General features: G+C 47.4%; 1 protein-coding gene across 1 annotated transcript in view; it reads left to right on the top strand.

Annotated features, from left to right (window-relative positions):
* The window catches only part of LOC144605978 (transmembrane protein 132C-like), an 807,862-nt gene extending 799,326 nt beyond the window's left edge, over window positions 1-8,536 (top strand). Inside the window, exon 9 of the mRNA XM_078421707.1 lies at window positions 6,887-8,536. Coding sequence (XP_078277833.1) covers window positions 6,887-8,203 — 1,317 coding nt within the window. The 3' untranslated portion in view covers window positions 8,204-8,536. The remainder of the gene's footprint in view (window positions 1-6,886) is intronic.
* Window positions 8,537-17,926: the final 9,390 nt, after the last annotated feature.

Genomic DNA, 17,926 nt, shown 5'->3' with positions numbered 1-17,926 from the left:
TTCAAGCTGGAAAGGGTGCAGAGAAGATTGTCGAGGATGTTGCCAGGACTAGAGGATCTGAGCCATAGGGAGAGGTTGAACAGGCTGGGACTCTAATCCTTGGAGCGCAGGAGGATGAGGGGTGATTTTATAGAGGTGCATAAAATCATGAGAGAAATAGATTGGGTAGATGCATGCAGTCTCTTGCCCAGAGTAGGTGAATTGAGAATCAGAGGACATAGGTTTAAGGTGAAAGGGAAAAGATTTAATAGGAATCTGAGGGGTAACTTTTTCCACACAAAGGATGGTGGGTGGATGGAAAAAGCTGCCAGAGGAGGTAGTTGAGGCAGGGACTATCCCAATGTTTAAGAAACAGTTAGACAGATATGGAGCAAACTCAGGTTTGGAGGGATATGGAGCAAACACAGACAGGTGGGACTAGTGTAGCTGGGACATGTTGGCCGGGGTGGGCAAGTTGGGCCGAAGGGCCTGTTTCCACGCTGTATGACTGTATGACTATTCCCTGTACTACCAGATCACAGGTAAAATGTTGCCATGATATTTTACCACCTACAGTGAACCCTAAATTCCCTCTGTTCATTTCCTTTATCTCCACAAAGGGAAGAGGCCACAAGGAATGTGCATCATATACAATGGATCCATCATTACAATGGGCCATATTTTGTGCTTGGCATCAACAGAATGTTATTTATCGCTCAATTTGTTCACGAGATCATGGAATAGATTGGGTAAATGCACAGAGGCCTTTACCCACATTAGGGGTATTAATCCTGAAGAAGGGTCTCGACCCGAAACGCACCCATACCTTCTCTCCAGAAATGTTGCCTGTTCCGCTGAGTTACTCCAGCATTGTGTGTCGATCTAAGAACTAGAGGACATTGGCTTAAGGTGAGAGGAGAACGATTTAATGGAAACTTTTTCACACAAAGGATGGTTGGTGTACGGAACAGGCTGCCAGAGGAGGTAGTGAGATAGGTACTATCCCAACATTTAATGATATTTAAACAGGTACATGGATAGGAAATGTTTAGAATGATATGGGCCATATGCAGGCATGTGGGACTAGTGTAGATGAGGCATTTTGGTCAGCATGGGCAAGTTGGGCAGAAGGGCCTGCTTCCATGCTGTATGACTGTACGACTCTGTGACTCTATCATGCAATCCCTGTAATGTGGATATCCCCTTGCTGATCATTAACTGTGTTCAGCTAGACAATATCTCTGGTTTCTCTCACAGTGATAGTATCAAGCAGGTTGATGAGCCAATTACACTGATAAATTCTTCTCACAGCAAGCTTACTCCTGTCACATGTTCTAGAGAAGGGCATAAAGAGTAGGGTATGCACATCCGATTAAACTAGACCCTGCAATGTAATAAATGCTTGGGAGATGCCATCTGCAGTGGATCTATTGTGATGGTTGGCCATCTGCAGTGGATCTATTGTGATGGTTGGCCATCTGCAGTGGATCTATTGTGATGGTTGGCCATCTGCAGTGGATCAATTGTGATGGTTGGCCATCTGCAGTGGATCAGGGGTCTCTGGGAGGCTGGAGTTCAGGTGTACCATATCATATCATATCATATCATATATCTACAGCCGGAAACAGGCCTTTTCGGCCCTCCAAGTCCGTGCCGCCCAGTGATCCCCGTACATTAACACTATCCTACGCCCACTAGGGACAATTTTTTACATTTACCCAGCCAATTAACCTACATACCTGTACGTCTTTGGAGTGTGGGAGGAAACCGAAGATCTCGGAGAAAACCCACGCAGGTCACGGGGAGAACGTACAAACTCCTTACAGTGCAGCACCCGTAGTCAGGATCGAACCTGTGTCTCCGGCGCTGCATTCGCTGTAAAGCAGCAACTCTACCGCTGCGCTACCAGCCTCTCAAAGTATTTTCCGTTTCGATTAGTTTAGAGATACAGCATGGAAACAGGCCCTTCAGCCCACCGACCAGCAATCATCCTACACGGGTCAATTTCCAGAAACCAGTTAACCTACGCACCAACACGTCTCTGGACTGTGGGAGGAGGCCGGAGCACCTGGAGAAATCCAACGCGGTTGCCGGGAGAAAGTGAAAACGCCAGACAGACAACAGCCATAGTTAGGATCGAACTCACGTCTTTGACGCTGTAAGGCAGCAACTCTGCCACTGCGCACTGTGCCGCCCTTTATGATGGTGGACGTCAGAGCCAGTGAACAATAGTCGTCAAGTCATTACCATCATCTTGCTTTTCTTTGGAACTAGAATGAGAGTGGTCGTCTTAAAATAGGTGGAAACCCCACAGTGGATTAGGGAGAGGTTGAAGGTGTCTGCGAATGGTCCTGCCAGCTGGCCTGCACAGGCCCTGGGGTTGTGGCCGGTGTTATCATATCATATCATATCATATATACACAGCCGGAAACAGGCCTTTTCGGCCCTCCAAGTCCGTGCCGCCCAGCGATCCCCGTACATTAACACTATCCTACACCCACTAGGGACAATTTTTTACATTTACCCAGCCAATTAACCTACATACCTGTACGTCTTTGGAGTGTGGGAGGAAACCGAAGATCTCGGAGAAAACCCACGCAGGTCACGGGGAGAACGTACAAACTCCTTACAGTGCAGCACCCGTAGTCAGGATCGAACCTGAGTCTCCGGCGCTGCATTCGCTGTAAAGCAGCAACTCTACCGCTGCGCTACCGTGCCGTGTTATCTGGGCCAGTCACTTTCCCCTGGGTTCAGTCTCAGGGAGGCCTCTCTGACGTCTGCGATGGTGACTGTGGGTACAGGCGTGTACGAGGCTGTAGTTATTCCTCGCATCTGGTCAAAGCAAGCATTGAGCATTGAGCTTCTTAAGGAGGGATGTGTTGTTGACGACCAGCGATACTGCCTGACCTCACTTCATCACCTATAGCTTGTAAGCCTTGCCACAATCGACACTTGTCCATGTCGTTATCTCGGGGGCAATAACTTGGTCTGTAATTCCCTCTTGGCATCCTTGATGTCTGTGCGAAGATTGTAAATAGATATCAGGCTCTGCTCTGCTCAGGATCCTTTGGCTTGGATGCTGCAAACTTGGACTTCACCTGGGAATGGGCCTCACGGTTCATCCATGGTTCCAATTGGGGAAAACTTAAGTTGTCTTCTTTGGCATTTATTCATCTGCACTGATTACGTTTATGTGGCATTTAGGTACAGTATAGGGGAAGAAGTTGATCTGGAGTCTGGTAAGCGTAGGAAGGAACTACAGATGCTGGTTTACACCGAAGAATGATCCTTTGTTGTCACCTATTCCGCATTTCCCTTGATCTACGTCCCCTTTGATGTCTCGTTTTCTTACCCTTCCATATCTCTGTGTCTCCCTCTCCCCTGACTCTCAGTCTGAAGAAGATTCTCGACCCGAAACGTCACCCATTCCTTCTATCCAGATGTTGCCTGTCCCGCTGAGTTACTCCAGTATTTTGTGTCTTTCTTCTGGAATCTGGTGATACCTGCTTATTTTAACAAACTCTCAGTAATATGAGACTTGGAGAAATGTTTAACGCTGTGGAATTGACTGGATACTGAACAATGTAATTAAATTAATGTTTAGTTCTCGCAAGCTTTGGTTTAAGAATATTCCACTGTCTGCCTCCATTCTGACATGAAATTTAAGCCGAGGAGACCAGCTCACTTGTGGAAGTAAGATGGAACTATAATCACATCTGGAGTCATTGTCTGATGAAATAAATATAATTAAGACTTACTGGACCACTTTGCAAGTCCACTGCAGTGAGTCGATCATCTTGTGGCTTTGAGTGAATTATTACTTAAGCAATAGCACTCTTCACCTGTGGATAGATTCAGGATTCTTTAGACTGGATAATTGAGTTGCCCTACAATCTTCAATATGTAACAATATTCTGACTTTAAAATTGTTCTGGTGATTCCAGAGTACAGCTTTGCCACCGCATGTGCCCAGACGATGCAGGCAGCCACTTTAACAGTGCTAATTTATTGAAGGAAATGATTTTAAAGCAATTGGATGTGGCTGGTAGGTGCCGCAGTAGTAAAACTAAAAATAGTACAGCTTCCAAAGTCCAGTACAACCAGAGTTTAGTTTAGTTTAGAGTTACAGGCCCACCGAGTCCGCACCAACCGGCGATCCCTGCACACTTCCACCACCCTACACACACACACACACACACACACACACACACACACACACACACACACACACACACACACACACACACACACACACACACACACACACACACACACGCACACACACACACACATTGGAGACAATTTACAATTTTACCAAGCCAGTTAACCTACAAACTGCAAACCTGTAGATCTTTGGAGTGTGGAAGGAAACCGAAGATCTTGTAGAAAACCCACGCAAACTCCATACAGACACCACGCATAGTCGGGATCAAACCCGGGTCTCTGGCGCGGTAAAGGCAGAAAGGCAGCAGCTCTACCCGCTGTGCCACCAAGCCGCCCAGCTTTTCCTCTGTCATTTTTGTTTTAGATCCTCAACGAACACTATGAAATTTGTCAAGTGCAATTTTCCTTTCATTAAAACCATGTCTACCTGTTTGGTTGCATTAAGCTTCTCTCAATGACTGGGGCGGTACAGTGGCACAGTGGTAAAGTTGCTCCCTTAAGGTGCCAGAGACCCGGGTCCAATCTTTGGAGTGTGGGAGGAAGCCGGAGCGCCCTGGGAAAACCCATGCGCGCACAGGGAGAACGTACAAACCCTGTACCGACAGCACCCTGTACCGACAGCACCCTGGCGTTGTAAGGCACTGTGCCACTTTGTTTCTACAATTTATATAATGTGTTTGCCATCCCTAATAAATATGTAAGCATTTTATTGTCCATGAATTAATTTGAAGTGCAATCGCTCTTTGGTAGTCAAATCCATCCTTACTTCAATGAGCATGCATTATCAGCCAAAACATTATGACCACTGACAGGCGAAGGGAATAACATTGATTATCTTGTTACAATGGCACCTGTCAAGGGGTGGGATATATTAGGCAGCAAGTGAACAGTCAGTTCTTGAAGTTGATGTGTTGGATGCAGGAGAAATGGGCAGGAGTAAAGACCTGAGTGACTTTGACAAGGGCCACATTGTTATGGCCGGACGACTGGGTCAGAGCATCTCTGAAACGGCAAGGCTTGTGGGGTGCTCCCGGTCAGCAGTGGCGAGTACCTACCGACAGTGGTCCGAGGAGGGACAAACCACAAACCGGCGACAGGGTGTTGGGCGCCCAAGGCTCATCGATGCGCGAGGGCAGTGATGGCACCAGGATGCACTGTGGGAAGACGATAAGCCGGTGGGGGCAGTGTGATGCTCTGGGCAATGTTCTGCTGGGAAACCCTGGGTCCGGCCATTCATGTGGATGTCAATTTGACACGTGTCACCTACCTAAACATCGTTGCAGACCAGGTACATTCCTTCATGGCAATGGTATTCCCTGATGGCAGTGGCCTCTTTCAGTAGGATAATGCGCCCTGCCACACTGCACACATTGTTTGGGGATGGTTTGGGGAACATGATGAAGTGTTCACGGTGTTGCCCTGGCCTCCAAATTCTCCAGATCTCAATCTGATTGAGCATCTGTGGGATGTGTTGGATCGACAAGTCTGATCCACGAAGGCTCCACCTCGCAACTTACAGGACTTGAAGGATCTGCTGCGGATGTTTTGGTGCCAGATACCACAGGACACCTTCAGGGGTCTTGTAGAGTTCATGCCTCGGTGGGTCGGCGCTGTTTTGGCGGCACACGGAGGACCAACAGCATATTAGGCAGTTGGTCATAATGTTTTGGCTGATCGGTTTAAGTAGCTGTTCTGTGGTAAACTTGGAAACGAGCCCGTCTAACACAAAGAAAGGTACAATGGATTCAAGCTCTTGGTTCAAACACCAACCATTTATAAAAAGTTACTAGACCAAGTGGACCCGTTGGGCCCAAACCTCTCCTGCATTGGTGCAGCACCCTCTCCTCCTCCCCTCCCCCCTCCCTTCACCTCCCTCCCTCCTTCCCCTCCCTCCCTCCTTCCCCTCCCCCTTCCTCCTCCCCTCTCCTCTCCCTCCCCCTCCACCCCTCCCCCCACTCCATCCCCCTCAACACCCCTTATCCTCCCCCTTCTCTCCCTCCCCCCATCCCCACCCTCCAACCTCCTCCCTCCCTCCCTAGGAAATAGAGTTAAACTTTAAAATGTGAATAACTAAAAATATAACACCAATTTCAATGAAACTTCTTCCATTAGCACCGAAGGGACGACGGTGAGTAAGGTGGGCCTAAAATTGTCGCGTTATCGTGCACCGTTTTGGCTGTAGTTCAGGAACAAACAAACAAACAAACGAGAGTTTTAGTATATAGACAGATTGCAAGTAAATTGCATGTATCAAAGGGTGGCGCAGTGGTGCAGGGGCTTTTCGATGCGGTGATATGATAGAACTTTATTTATTTCAGGAGGGAAATTGATCTTCCGACAGTCATAAAACCCAAAATACACAAAACATTAAATTAAAATGACGAGTGGCAAGGATTGAGGATGTGCAAAGATTGGGGGATGGGTGGGTCAGTCTCTGTCTACCCCAAGACAGAAGGGGGGGGAGTTGTACAGTTTGAGAGCCACAGGGAAGAAGGATCTCCTGTGTCGTTCTGTGCTGCATCTTGGTGGAACCAGTCTGTTGCTGAAGGTTCTCCTCAGGTTGGCCAGTGTGTCATGGAGGGGGTGAGCTGTATTGTCCAGGATGCTCCGCAGTTGAGGAGCATCTCCCCTCCAAGACCACCACCCGTGAATCCAACTGCCTGTCCAAGGCAGTGTGATGTGCATGTGGGTGTGTTGTCAGTAAAGCTGAACTATGATTCTGTTTCTTCTCTTGTTCCCCCAGGAGGCAATAATCAGTGGTTGGATCCAGTTCAGTGACGGCAGTTTGACCCCCCTGGATATTTACGATCCCAAGGACTATACTCTCACCGTCTCTTCAAGGGAGGAGTCCGTGATCTCGACGTACCAGGACCTGCAGCTGCAGTGGCCGGTTGTCACGGTGGAGGGAGAGGGCCAGGGGAATCTGCTGAAGGCCGAGTTGGTCATCTGTGAAATCTGCCAGAAGTCCAAACGGAAGAGCATCCTGGCGGTGGGCAACAGCAACATTGAGGTCAAGTTTGGTCAGAACCACGCGGGGCCCAAGAGCGGAGTGGGCGTCGGTGAGGACGAACTGGCGAACCGAGCGAGTGAGCGGAGGCAGAAGGGCACGGAGGCGGATAGGACGGAGGGGCAGAGCGGCCGTTACTTCAGCAGCAGCAGTGCCACCGTGGAGCGGGAGGAGGGGTGGGAGAGTCCGACGGCCAGAGCTGCGGGCGAGGGGCCGGGGACGGGCGGCGACCACCCTCAGCTGCAGCACATCCCCCTGGACGCGGCCAACTTCCCCACGCACGACGACCTGAGGCGGGCGGCTGGGTCCGGGGGACACGGCCTGGGGGACGGGGGGGACCTGCTGCAGGCGGCGGCGCCGCCGCGGGGGCTGAGCGACCTGGAGATCGGCATGTACGCGCTGCTGGGCGTCTTCTGCCTGGCCATCCTCGTCTTCCTCATCAACTGCGTGATGTTCGCCCTGAAGTACCGGCACAAGCGGGCCCCGGCGGCCGAAGCGCAGGGGACCATGAACCACTCGCACGACTGGGTGTGGCTGGGCAACGAGGCGGAGCTGCTGGAGAACGCGGGCGGCGAGCTCTCCCCCAGCCGGCGGCGGCAACCCCACCACTGCCAGCAGCAGTCAGCCCAGCCATGCCGGCAGCAGCAGTCAGCCCAGCCATGCCGGCAGCAGTCAGCCCAGCCATGCCGGCAGCAGCAGCAGCAACAGCAGCAGCACTCCACCACGGCCATCGACCACACCGGCAGCAACAGCAACCTGCTGCTAGTCAACGGAGGCACCCACACCCAGGGCCAAGTGCACCGCTCCGCCCTCGCCCTCGATGACCACCACCTCGCCACTGACCACGAACCCCTCAACTCGCCCACCACCCAGCGAAAGCGGGTCAAGTTCACCACGTTCACCACCATCCCCCCCGATGAGCGGTGCCCCGCGCCCAGCCCCGGTCTTATGGGCAACGAGGAAGACATTAAGTGGGTTTGCCAGGACATGGGGGGCTTGGGCGACTCGCACGAACTGAGAAACTACATGGAGAGGATACACGACAAGGTGTAGTAGACAGTCAGTCACAAGGGCCAGTCTGTTTTCATTCTTTGCTCACCTTTATGCCTTCAGTTTTGAGTGATTTGTGTGCGGGGAAAGTCCAGTCGGGAAATGGGACCAGTTTGGGGGAGAATTTACAAACGCTGGAAGCAAAGCACAGGACTACACACACTGGTATCAGACAAATCAGCGGCGGCGGCCTCTCGTCCACATCGTCCACCACAAGTCCACATCCAGCAGGAGAGGAGACGGGGGCCACATTCAGGGTGGACAAGGCTAAAGACCGGGGCGGACGGGGAGGAGAGGGAATGGGCAGTTTACACAGTACGGCAAAGGGGACTCTGAATGCAGCAAATGTAAAAGAAACACACACCTACAGAAGTGCTGGGGGTGGGGGGGGGGGGGGGAAGTATAAACCTGCAATGTGGGCAGTGGAGAGAGAAAAGCGCGCATCGAACTGGACAAATATCGCCAATGGACACTCCTGTTCAACCACGCTTTCTTGAAAGGGTTGGACTGTGTGGAAGAAGCACTTCTGATTAGATGACACTAAGACTAGTCCATATGAGCTGGCTCTTAACACAAATGTCTTAATTACCAGCTCCAAACGTAATCATTTTATATGATTTGTTAATTTTGGACTTCAGTTGTATTCTCAAATCTTGAACTTTATGCTCTGTGTAAAATTTTATTTTAAGTCTTGTTTATAATTAGACTCTTGCGTTCCTCACGTTTTTATTTATGGTGCAGTAATAAGTCGTACCCACCTTTATAACTTAGGTGAAATATTTTAACAAAGTATACCTAGAATGCATTGTAGATTACTAGAATGTAAAATTTATTTATAAATATTATACACATTGTAAATAAAAGTTGCTTAAGATAGCTTGAAAATTTAGCCCTTTCTAGACCACATTGAGTCTTTGTGACCGGCGGTTCTTCCACTTGTTCTAAGAGTAACTCCACATAAATGTATCTCGGGGAAGCTTGTGCCAGCCCAGAAGGTTGAGTGGAGCATAATGGGAATAAATTAGCCAGGCAAAGGATTGGCAACTCCCAGAGAACAAATGGAATGGGCAGATTTACCCAGTGTGCAGGATGGAACTGCATCGAAAACAGACACAAAGTGACTCAGCAGGTCAGGCTGCATCTCTGGAGAAAGGGTGGCACGGTGGCACAGCGGTAGAGTTGCTGCCTTACAGTGAATACAGCGCCGGAGAGTCAGGTTCGATCCTGACTACGGGCGCCGTCTGTACAGAGTTTGTACGTTCTCCTCGTGACCTGCGTGGATTTTCTCCGAGATCTTCGGTTTCGTCCCACACTCCAAAGACGTACAGGTATGTAGGTTAATTAGCTGGGCGAATGTAAAAATTGTCCCTAGTGGGTGTAGGATAGTGTTAATGTGCGGGGATCGCTGGGCGGCACGGACCCGGTGGGCCGAAGGGCCTGTTTCTGCGCTGTATCTCTAAATCTAGAAATCTAAATCTAAAAGAAATAGGTGATGTTTCAGATCGAGACCCTTCTTCAGACTGAGAGTCAGGGGAAAGGGAAACTAGAGGTATGAAAAGGTATAAAGAACAAAATAATGAAAGGTAAGAAAAGAACAAATCAAGGCCAGTGATGATGATCAAGGAAAGGTGGAGCCCACAATGGTCCATTGTTGGCTGTGGAAGAGGTGATAACGAGGGGGTACGAACAGTGAAACTAGTAGGACGACAGTGAAACTAGTGGGACGAATAGGGTGGGAAAGGGACGGAGAGAGAGGGGAAAAGGGGTTACTTAAAATTAGAGACGGCTGGGTTGTAAACGGACCAAGCGAAATACCAATTTGCGTTTGGCCTCACACTGACTCATGTATTCCATCACAGCTGTGGAAAGATGTCAACGTTGACATCGCATGCGATTGTATAAACTGCAGGTTACCAGAATAACAGTCGACCTTTCACTGAACTGAACTGAACAGAATTGACTTAATATCTTTCCAAAGCTAACATGATTCTCAGTTTTGTTATCAAAGTCTGCAGCCAACCAAAGTGCTGGAGTAACTCAACGGGTCAGGCAGCATCTCTGGAGCTCGTGGGTCGGCGACGTTTCGGGTCGGGACCCTTCTTCAGCCCTGCCTATCCACATCCTCCAGAGTTGCTGACAGACCCGCTGAGTTACCCAAGCACTTTTCTTTTATTCTACGCACGATTCCAGCGTCTGCAGTTCCCTGCGGCCCCCTTGTATTTGATCGGCAAAGACACGTTGATGGGTCAATGCAATAGGGATTTTACCTGCCACGTTGTTTGAAGGAACCAGCCTTGACCCTCTAGTTGTCATGGAGAAATGTGCAGTTAATGAGTACTGGGAAAAACATCAGAGAACAAATTGGTGAAGGAAAGTTTGTAAGGAACAGTTTACATAGATAACAAAGATGAAAAAGCTCAGTTCCATTTATGAATTAAACTCCACCAGTAATTAAGAAAATAGTTGAAGAACTACCCTGTGACCACACGGGTTTTCCCCGGGTGCTCCGGTTTCCTCCCACACTCCAAAGACGTACAGGTTTGGAGGTTAATTGGCTTTGGTTAAAATAGTAAATTGTCCCTGGAGTGTAGGATTGTGCTGGTGTACAGGGTGATCACTGGTCGGCCCAGACTCGGTGGGCCAAAGGCCTGTTTCCATGCTGTATCTCTTAGCAATCTACATTTGTACATGCATGGAGGATACAATACCAGGAATTTAGTTCAAGGACATATCCTCAAACTATTAGGCAGTGTATAAAACCTAAAGCTATTCACATTCACAGCGTGAACAAACTACCTGCTCAACGCTGCCACAGATCTGAAATATTTACATGAGCCTTTAGCTTTTAAATTAAGGTTTAGTTGTCAGCAGGTTCTGCTGGAATATAATTTTGATAAGGTGCGAAGAAAACAGGGTGAGGGGGTTTTATCATGAGTTTTACAGCTATTTCTTCATTGGTGAAGCCAAGTGCTAACATCCTCCCCGATGTACTGAAGAACAATTTTGCAATTTATTAGCACCATTATGTTAATACACTAGTTGTTATCTTGTGATTTTAGTTCAACTAACAGATCTCCAGTGGTTTCACTGTTTTATATTAAGGTCTGTGGGCACCTAGGATCTGCTTCAGTAATTCACTGCAATCAATAAGGATCAAAATCCATTTACATCATGTTTTTTTCCTACTGTGTTTTTTCATCTAGTGGGTCGCATCACTGAATGGCTTTTATTTAACTGCATTCGCAGTTCCTTCTGTGTGGCTTTTATTTGTGTATCGTGACTGTTAAGAAACATTTGGACAGGTACATGGTTTCGAGGGACATGGGCCAAAATCAGGCAGGTGGGGCGAGTGTGGATGGGGTATGTAGGCCTGCATGGGCAAGGTGGACTGAAGGACCTGTATCCACGCTGTATGACTTTATGATTCTATGTCCTTTTTAAATTGATTTTCATTTATCCCTCAGCAATATTAAAATTGAGGGTGGAGTGTGAGTGGAATGATTTAGTTGAAGGCAGTGAAATTGATCTGAATTAGCATTGAATTGAATTGAATTGAATTGAATAAATTTTATTAGCCAAGTATGTATACACACAAGGAATTTGCCTTGGTGCTTTGCTCGCAAGTAACAACACGATATACAGTAGACAATTAAGAATAAAACATCATAATTTACACATGAAGAGTGAAATAAAATACCAGAGCAAAAGGAGGCTACAAACTTTTGGTTGTTGAGTAGAGCTAATGTTTGTGGGGAAAAAAGCTGTTTTTATGTCTGGCTGTGGCTGCTTTGACAGTTCGGAGTCGCCTTCCAGAGGGAAGTGCTTCGAAGAGTTTGTGGCCAGGGTGAGAGGGGTCAGAGATGATCTTGCCCGCTCGCTTCCTGGCCCTTGCAGTGCACAGTTCGTCAATGGGGGGGAAGGTTGCAGCCAACAACCTTCTCACCTGAGCATAGTTTGATTGCCCATTACGGGAAACAAGGTGAGTTGGTAGTGAGTTCCTCCCCCGTTAATTCTAGTCTGGTTAGCATAAATAAACAGTTTGAGTGCTGAGGTGGCCCCTTGCGTAGACCGTGAAGATCCTGGCTGTGGATGCGACTGAAGGTGATGCAGACAGTGCCAGCAGGATGGGCGAGTGTGGAAGTGGCTTGGGCCTGAGTGGTGGGGGGGGTTTCATCCACTAAACTGTGGAGAACGAGTATGAAGTCCAGCAGAACTGGGGTGGTGGATGTTTGTACTTCGTGGTCCGGTATCTGTTATACCTTTGTTATGACTCTGGACAGACCACAAGTACACGTGTTTAAAAGGTTGGACAGCTGGAGCTTAAATCCAGGCTGTTTATTCCACGGCCACCTGGAACCAGAGTGACCACCAAATCACCTCACTCTCTTGTATACACGTTACTACACGGGCAAACAAAGTAGTCCTTGTGATACAACAAAGTAGTCCTTGCAATATCACAACAGTGGAGATTATGGGAATGTGCTTAGGGTTGATGGTAAACCAGGGATGGATTGTGAGGGAGGGAAAGGATGCAGCTTAACCGTGCAGCACTGTGGGGGGGGGGGGGCACTTTCAGCAAACAGAGCCACAGCTCCACTGTCAGAGTGCGGCCAAACGCAAATTGGAGGAATAGCACCTCATATTTCGCTTGGGCAGCTACAACCCAACAGTTTGAACGCTAATTTCTCCAATTTCAAGTAACCCCTGCATTCCTTCGCTCCCCCACCCCCCTCTCCCCCCCACCCTAGTCGTCCCACCAGTTCCACTGTTTGCATCCCTGTATCCTTTCGTTATCACCTCTTCCCCAGCCTACAATGCACCATTGTGGGCTCCACCCTGTCTTGGTCATTTGTTCTGGCCTTTTCCGACCCCCTCTATTTTCAGTCTGAAGAAGTGTTCCGACCCAAAATATCACCCATCTCTTTCTCCAGAGATGCCGCTGACCCGTTGAGTTACTCCAGCACTTTGTTTCTATCTTCTAGGACATACAATTCGGTTTCGGAGCCAATACCAAAAGACAATTCTGTGGTTCTTTTGAAAGTATTTCAAATTTAGTTTAGTTTTGAGATGCAGTGGGGAAACAGACCAGCGAGTCCATGCCGAACACCGATCATTGGTTCTGTGTCACCCCACTTTCTCATCCACTTCCCTCCGCGCTAGGGGCAATTTTTCAGAAGCCAATTAACCTACAAATCCTCACGTTTTCGGGATGTGGGAAGGAACCAGAGCACCCGGAGCGAACCCGTGCGACCACGGGGACAACGTGCAAACTCCACACAGCCAGCAGCACCTGAGGTCAAGGTCAAACCCAGGTGCCTGGCGCTGAGAGGCAACAACTCTAATGCTGCGTCTTAGTGCAGAACAGGCAGCAGAATGATGCCAAAAATAATGCACATTGTTGAATATTTTTGTTCTTTTTACTTTAGTCTAAAGAGTCAAGACTGTTTAATTGTCATATGTACCAACTGCAAAACAATAAACAGATTATATAGTAAACAAAAAAAACAACAAATTAATGACCGCAACACCTGTGCAAAAAAGCCAGGTCCATCGTGCAACTAAACATAGAAACATAGAAACATAGAAAATATGTGCAGGAGTAGGCCATTCGGCCCTTCGAGCCTGCAACGCCATTCAATGTGATCATGGCTGATCATCCAACTCAGTATCTCGTACCTGCCTTCTCTCCATACCCCCTGATCCCTTTAGCCACAAGGGCCACATCTAACTCCCTCTTAAATATAGCCAATGAACTGGCCTCAACTACCTTCTGTGGCAGAGAATTCCACAGATTCGCCACTCTCTGTGTGAAAAAAAACTTTCTCATCTCGGTCCTAAAAGACTTCCCCCTTATCCTTAAACTGTGACCCCCTTGTTCTGGACTTCCCCAACATCGGGAACAATCTTCCTGCATCTAGCCTGTCCAACCCCTTAAGAATTAAGAATTAAAGACAGTACATAGTTCATTGTTAGTGTTGTGTAGTATTCAACAACCTGGTGGTGTTGTGAAGATGCTACTCTGGTGCTTGTGGTTTTCAGACTCCTGTATGTTCTTCCCGATGGTAAGAGTGAAACGAGAGTGTGGCCAGGGTGGTGTGGGTCTTTAAGGATGCTGGCTGCATCTGCTAGAGATCCCTTTAATGGTGGGGTAGGTCGGTACCCATGATGGAGTGGCAGTGTCTACAACATTTTATGAACTTCATCATGACTCGCTGATATGTTCTCTACCGTACAGCTGTAAAAGTTCAAGAGGATTTTAAACTACTGAGAAAATGTTTCACGTTTCTTTGCTGCCAGCATATAGAATGATATAAAATTCTCTCTACTCAAAATTTTACCAAAGATTGTGCATTTACCCCATCTAATCCTCTCGTGACCTTATACACCTCTGCAGGATCATCTGATACCCTCCTGCGCTCCAAGGAATAAAGTCTTAGTCTGCTCAACCTCTCCCTATAGCTCTGGCCCTGGAGTTCTGGCACCGTCCTTAGCTCAGGCCCTCGAGTCCTGGCACCGTCCTTAGAAATCTTCTCTGCACCTTCTCCTGCTGAAAATGGAATAATATTTTTTGAATGATTTAACAATTTATTGAAGAATAAGATGTGAAGCGTTCAAAGGAAAAGAAGACTCTGGTGTAATATAATAAGGATGTGTGTGGAGACAGGGTAAATCCCATGCAAACATAGCCTGATGAAATCAAGAATAGAAATTAAAGTCCAATAAATCCACTCTTTTATGAGTTGCTTTGTGTGCTCAGTACATGGGGCATGTGTGCTCCATTTAAAGAAATGTTTTGTTTACATGACTCATTGATTGATTTTTTTTTAAAGTTCCATGAATGTGGAAGGGAAATAGACCAAGTATGATTACAGCACGACTTGATCACATTTTAAGAAGTCACAGAGGCATTTGATAATGGCCAATAATTTAAATGGGTGGCAGTAGTAATCCTCTTCTGCATAGAACATCATTGTGAACCAATTTCTATGTTAATACATAATCACAAATAAAAAGGTGTAAGGTAAAGCAGATGTAAGCAAACATGAGGACACTTGTTCATGATAGGTGCAGGCAGAATAGAAAATGTACTTCTAACAGAGAATGCACTTTCCACTTACAAGACAGCACGATAGCACTGCAGTAGAGTTGCGGCCTTACAGCGCCAGAGACTCGGGTTCGATCCTGACTGCGGGTGCTGTCTGTGCAGAGTTTGTACGTTCTCCCTGTGACCACGTGGGTTTTCTCCGGGTGCTCCGGTTTTCTCCCACATTCCAAAGGCGTGCAGGTTTGTAGGTTAATTGGCCTCTGTAAATGCCCCTGGTGTTTCGGATGCGAAAGTGGGATAAGATAGAACTAGTGAACAGGTGATCGATGGTCGATGTGGACTCTGTGGGTTGAAGGGTCCATTTCCACAATGTATCGCTAAACTAAACTAAACTATTGCAAATTAAAGTAAAACGTTATTGTTCAGATTGTTATTTTTGCAAAAATAAAGGCCACATCATGGGAGAATATAAATGACGTATTGTTGGAGACAGGGGGGGTGCTTGGCTGCACTATATTTTTCAAAGCCTTCTCTTGTACCTGAGGCCATCCTGGAAATAAAACAGTGGGATTAGGGAATAATGAGGTTGGATTTTTGTTTTGGAATCACAATTATTCCTCTTGACATCCAAACGCTGCCTGTCAGAGCGACAGTCACAGGGACACGCCATGTTTATTCAAGTGAAATAAGTGCTCAGTTAGGGAAGCACACCTTCTATTTGCTTATTTCCCCAGCAGCAGAATAATGGGCTGATATAGGAATTAGAATTCTGCACTATAATACACCTTACAACACACTGCATTACAATTTGGTGCAGCGGTAGAGTTGCCGCCTTACAGCTCCAGAGACCTGGGTTCTCTCATAGAAAATAGGTGCAGAAGGAGGCCATTTGGCCCTTCGAGCCAGCAGCGCCATTCATTGTGATCATGACTGATCATCCACAATCAGTAACCCGTGCCTGCCTTCTCTCCATATCTCTTGATTCCACTAGCCCCTAGAGCTCTATCTAACTCTCTTTTAAATTCATCCAGTGAATTGGCCTCCACTGCCTTCTGTGGCAGAGAATTCTCACAAATTCACAACTCTCTGGATGAAAAAGTTTCTTCTCACCTCAGTTTTAAATGGACTCCCCTTTATTCTTAGACAGTGTCCTCTGGTTCTGGACTCCCCCAACATTGGGAACATTTTTCCTGCATCTAGCTTGTCCAGTCCTTTTATCATTTTATATGTCTCTATAAGATCCCCTCTCATCCTTCTAAACTCTAGTGAACACAAGCCTAGCCTTTCCAATCTTTCCTTATATGACAGTCCCTCCATCCCAGGGATTAACCTCGTGAATCTACGCTGTACTGCCTCAATAGCAAGGACATCCTTCCTCAAATTAGGAGACCAAAACTGCACACAATACTCCAGACGTGGTCTCACCAGGGCCCTATCCTGACTATGGGTGCTGTCTGTAGGGAGTTTTCATCGATGGTCGGCACGGACTCAGTGGGCCGAAGAGCCTGTTCCCATGCTGTATCTGTAAACTAAGTTGAACAAACAACTAGCAAGACCCAAACAGCACTCAGTAATTTCCAACCAGCGACCGTCAGCAGCTCACACAGTCAAATTGGTTATCTGACGAGTCAAAGTCCAATTAAGTGCCTTTTTATTTTAGCTTTTTAATCGTCAAAGTATAATTGGAGTGTGTATAACAGGATAAGAAGGTTTCCAAGCATTTCCTTTGTGAATTACCTCTGGGGGAATTAAATCAGTTAACGACATGGGTATGCACAGATAGACCGCTTGAGCTATCTTTTCTCTAACCTCTTCCCCTAAGGAAACCATTATACATACCACAATCATAGTTCTGCAAAGATGCTCTGAAAAACTGGAACACCAAGCAGTCCAAGAATAGTAAAGCAGCCAGGGATTATTCAGAGCGTGTTCTCGTATCTTAAACCAACTAATGTATTTTTATATATCCATTTGAAGCTTAAATGAGGGTCTATGTTCCTTCAGTTAATGCCACACTTCAGTTCCATGCTCCGCAGCAGATGTTATGGAAGTGGTGTGCTAAATGTATGTGTTTGTGGAGATGAGCCACTTATGGAATGGTTGCTGCTTCACACCAACAGCCTGCTACTACATTTGATCGTTCCATTGTTTCCTTTTGTTTACACTCGTCAAACCTTACGTACGGTAGAAAATTAAGAAATTGCTGTCTTTTGCTAAATCTCTGCCGCCATAAAAGGAGACAAATAATTGTTCGTTAAACAGGGGTGGCACGGTGGCACAGCGGTGGAGTTGCTGCCTTACAGCGCCGGAGACCCGGGTTCGATCCTGACCACGGGTGCTGTCTGTACGGAGTTTGTACGTTCTCCCTGTGACCTCGTGGGTTTTCTCCCTGGGTTCTGGTTTCCTCCCACACTCCAAAGACATACAGATTTGGAGGTTAATTGGCTTTGGTTAAATTGTCCCTAGTGTGTAGGATAGTGCTAGTGTACGTGGAATCACTAGTTGGCGGTTACTCGGTGGGCCCCTGGTTCCGCCTTGTATCTCTAAACTAAACTAAACTAAAAGTCCTCTGACACTTGCAAAATCTAGTGACTATTTATGATTCAGTCCGATCCGGTTGCAGGGGAAGGTACCTGGGGAGGAGGTGGTTTGGGTGGGAAGGGATGAGTTAACCTTCGCAG

Source organism: Rhinoraja longicauda, chromosome 25 (genome assembly GCF_053455715.1).
Source record: "Rhinoraja longicauda isolate Sanriku21f chromosome 25, sRhiLon1.1, whole genome shotgun sequence".
Classification (NCBI taxonomy): Eukaryota; Metazoa; Chordata; class Chondrichthyes; order Rajiformes; family Arhynchobatidae; genus Rhinoraja; species Rhinoraja longicauda.
This window is presented reverse-complemented; position numbering and strand designations above follow the sequence as displayed.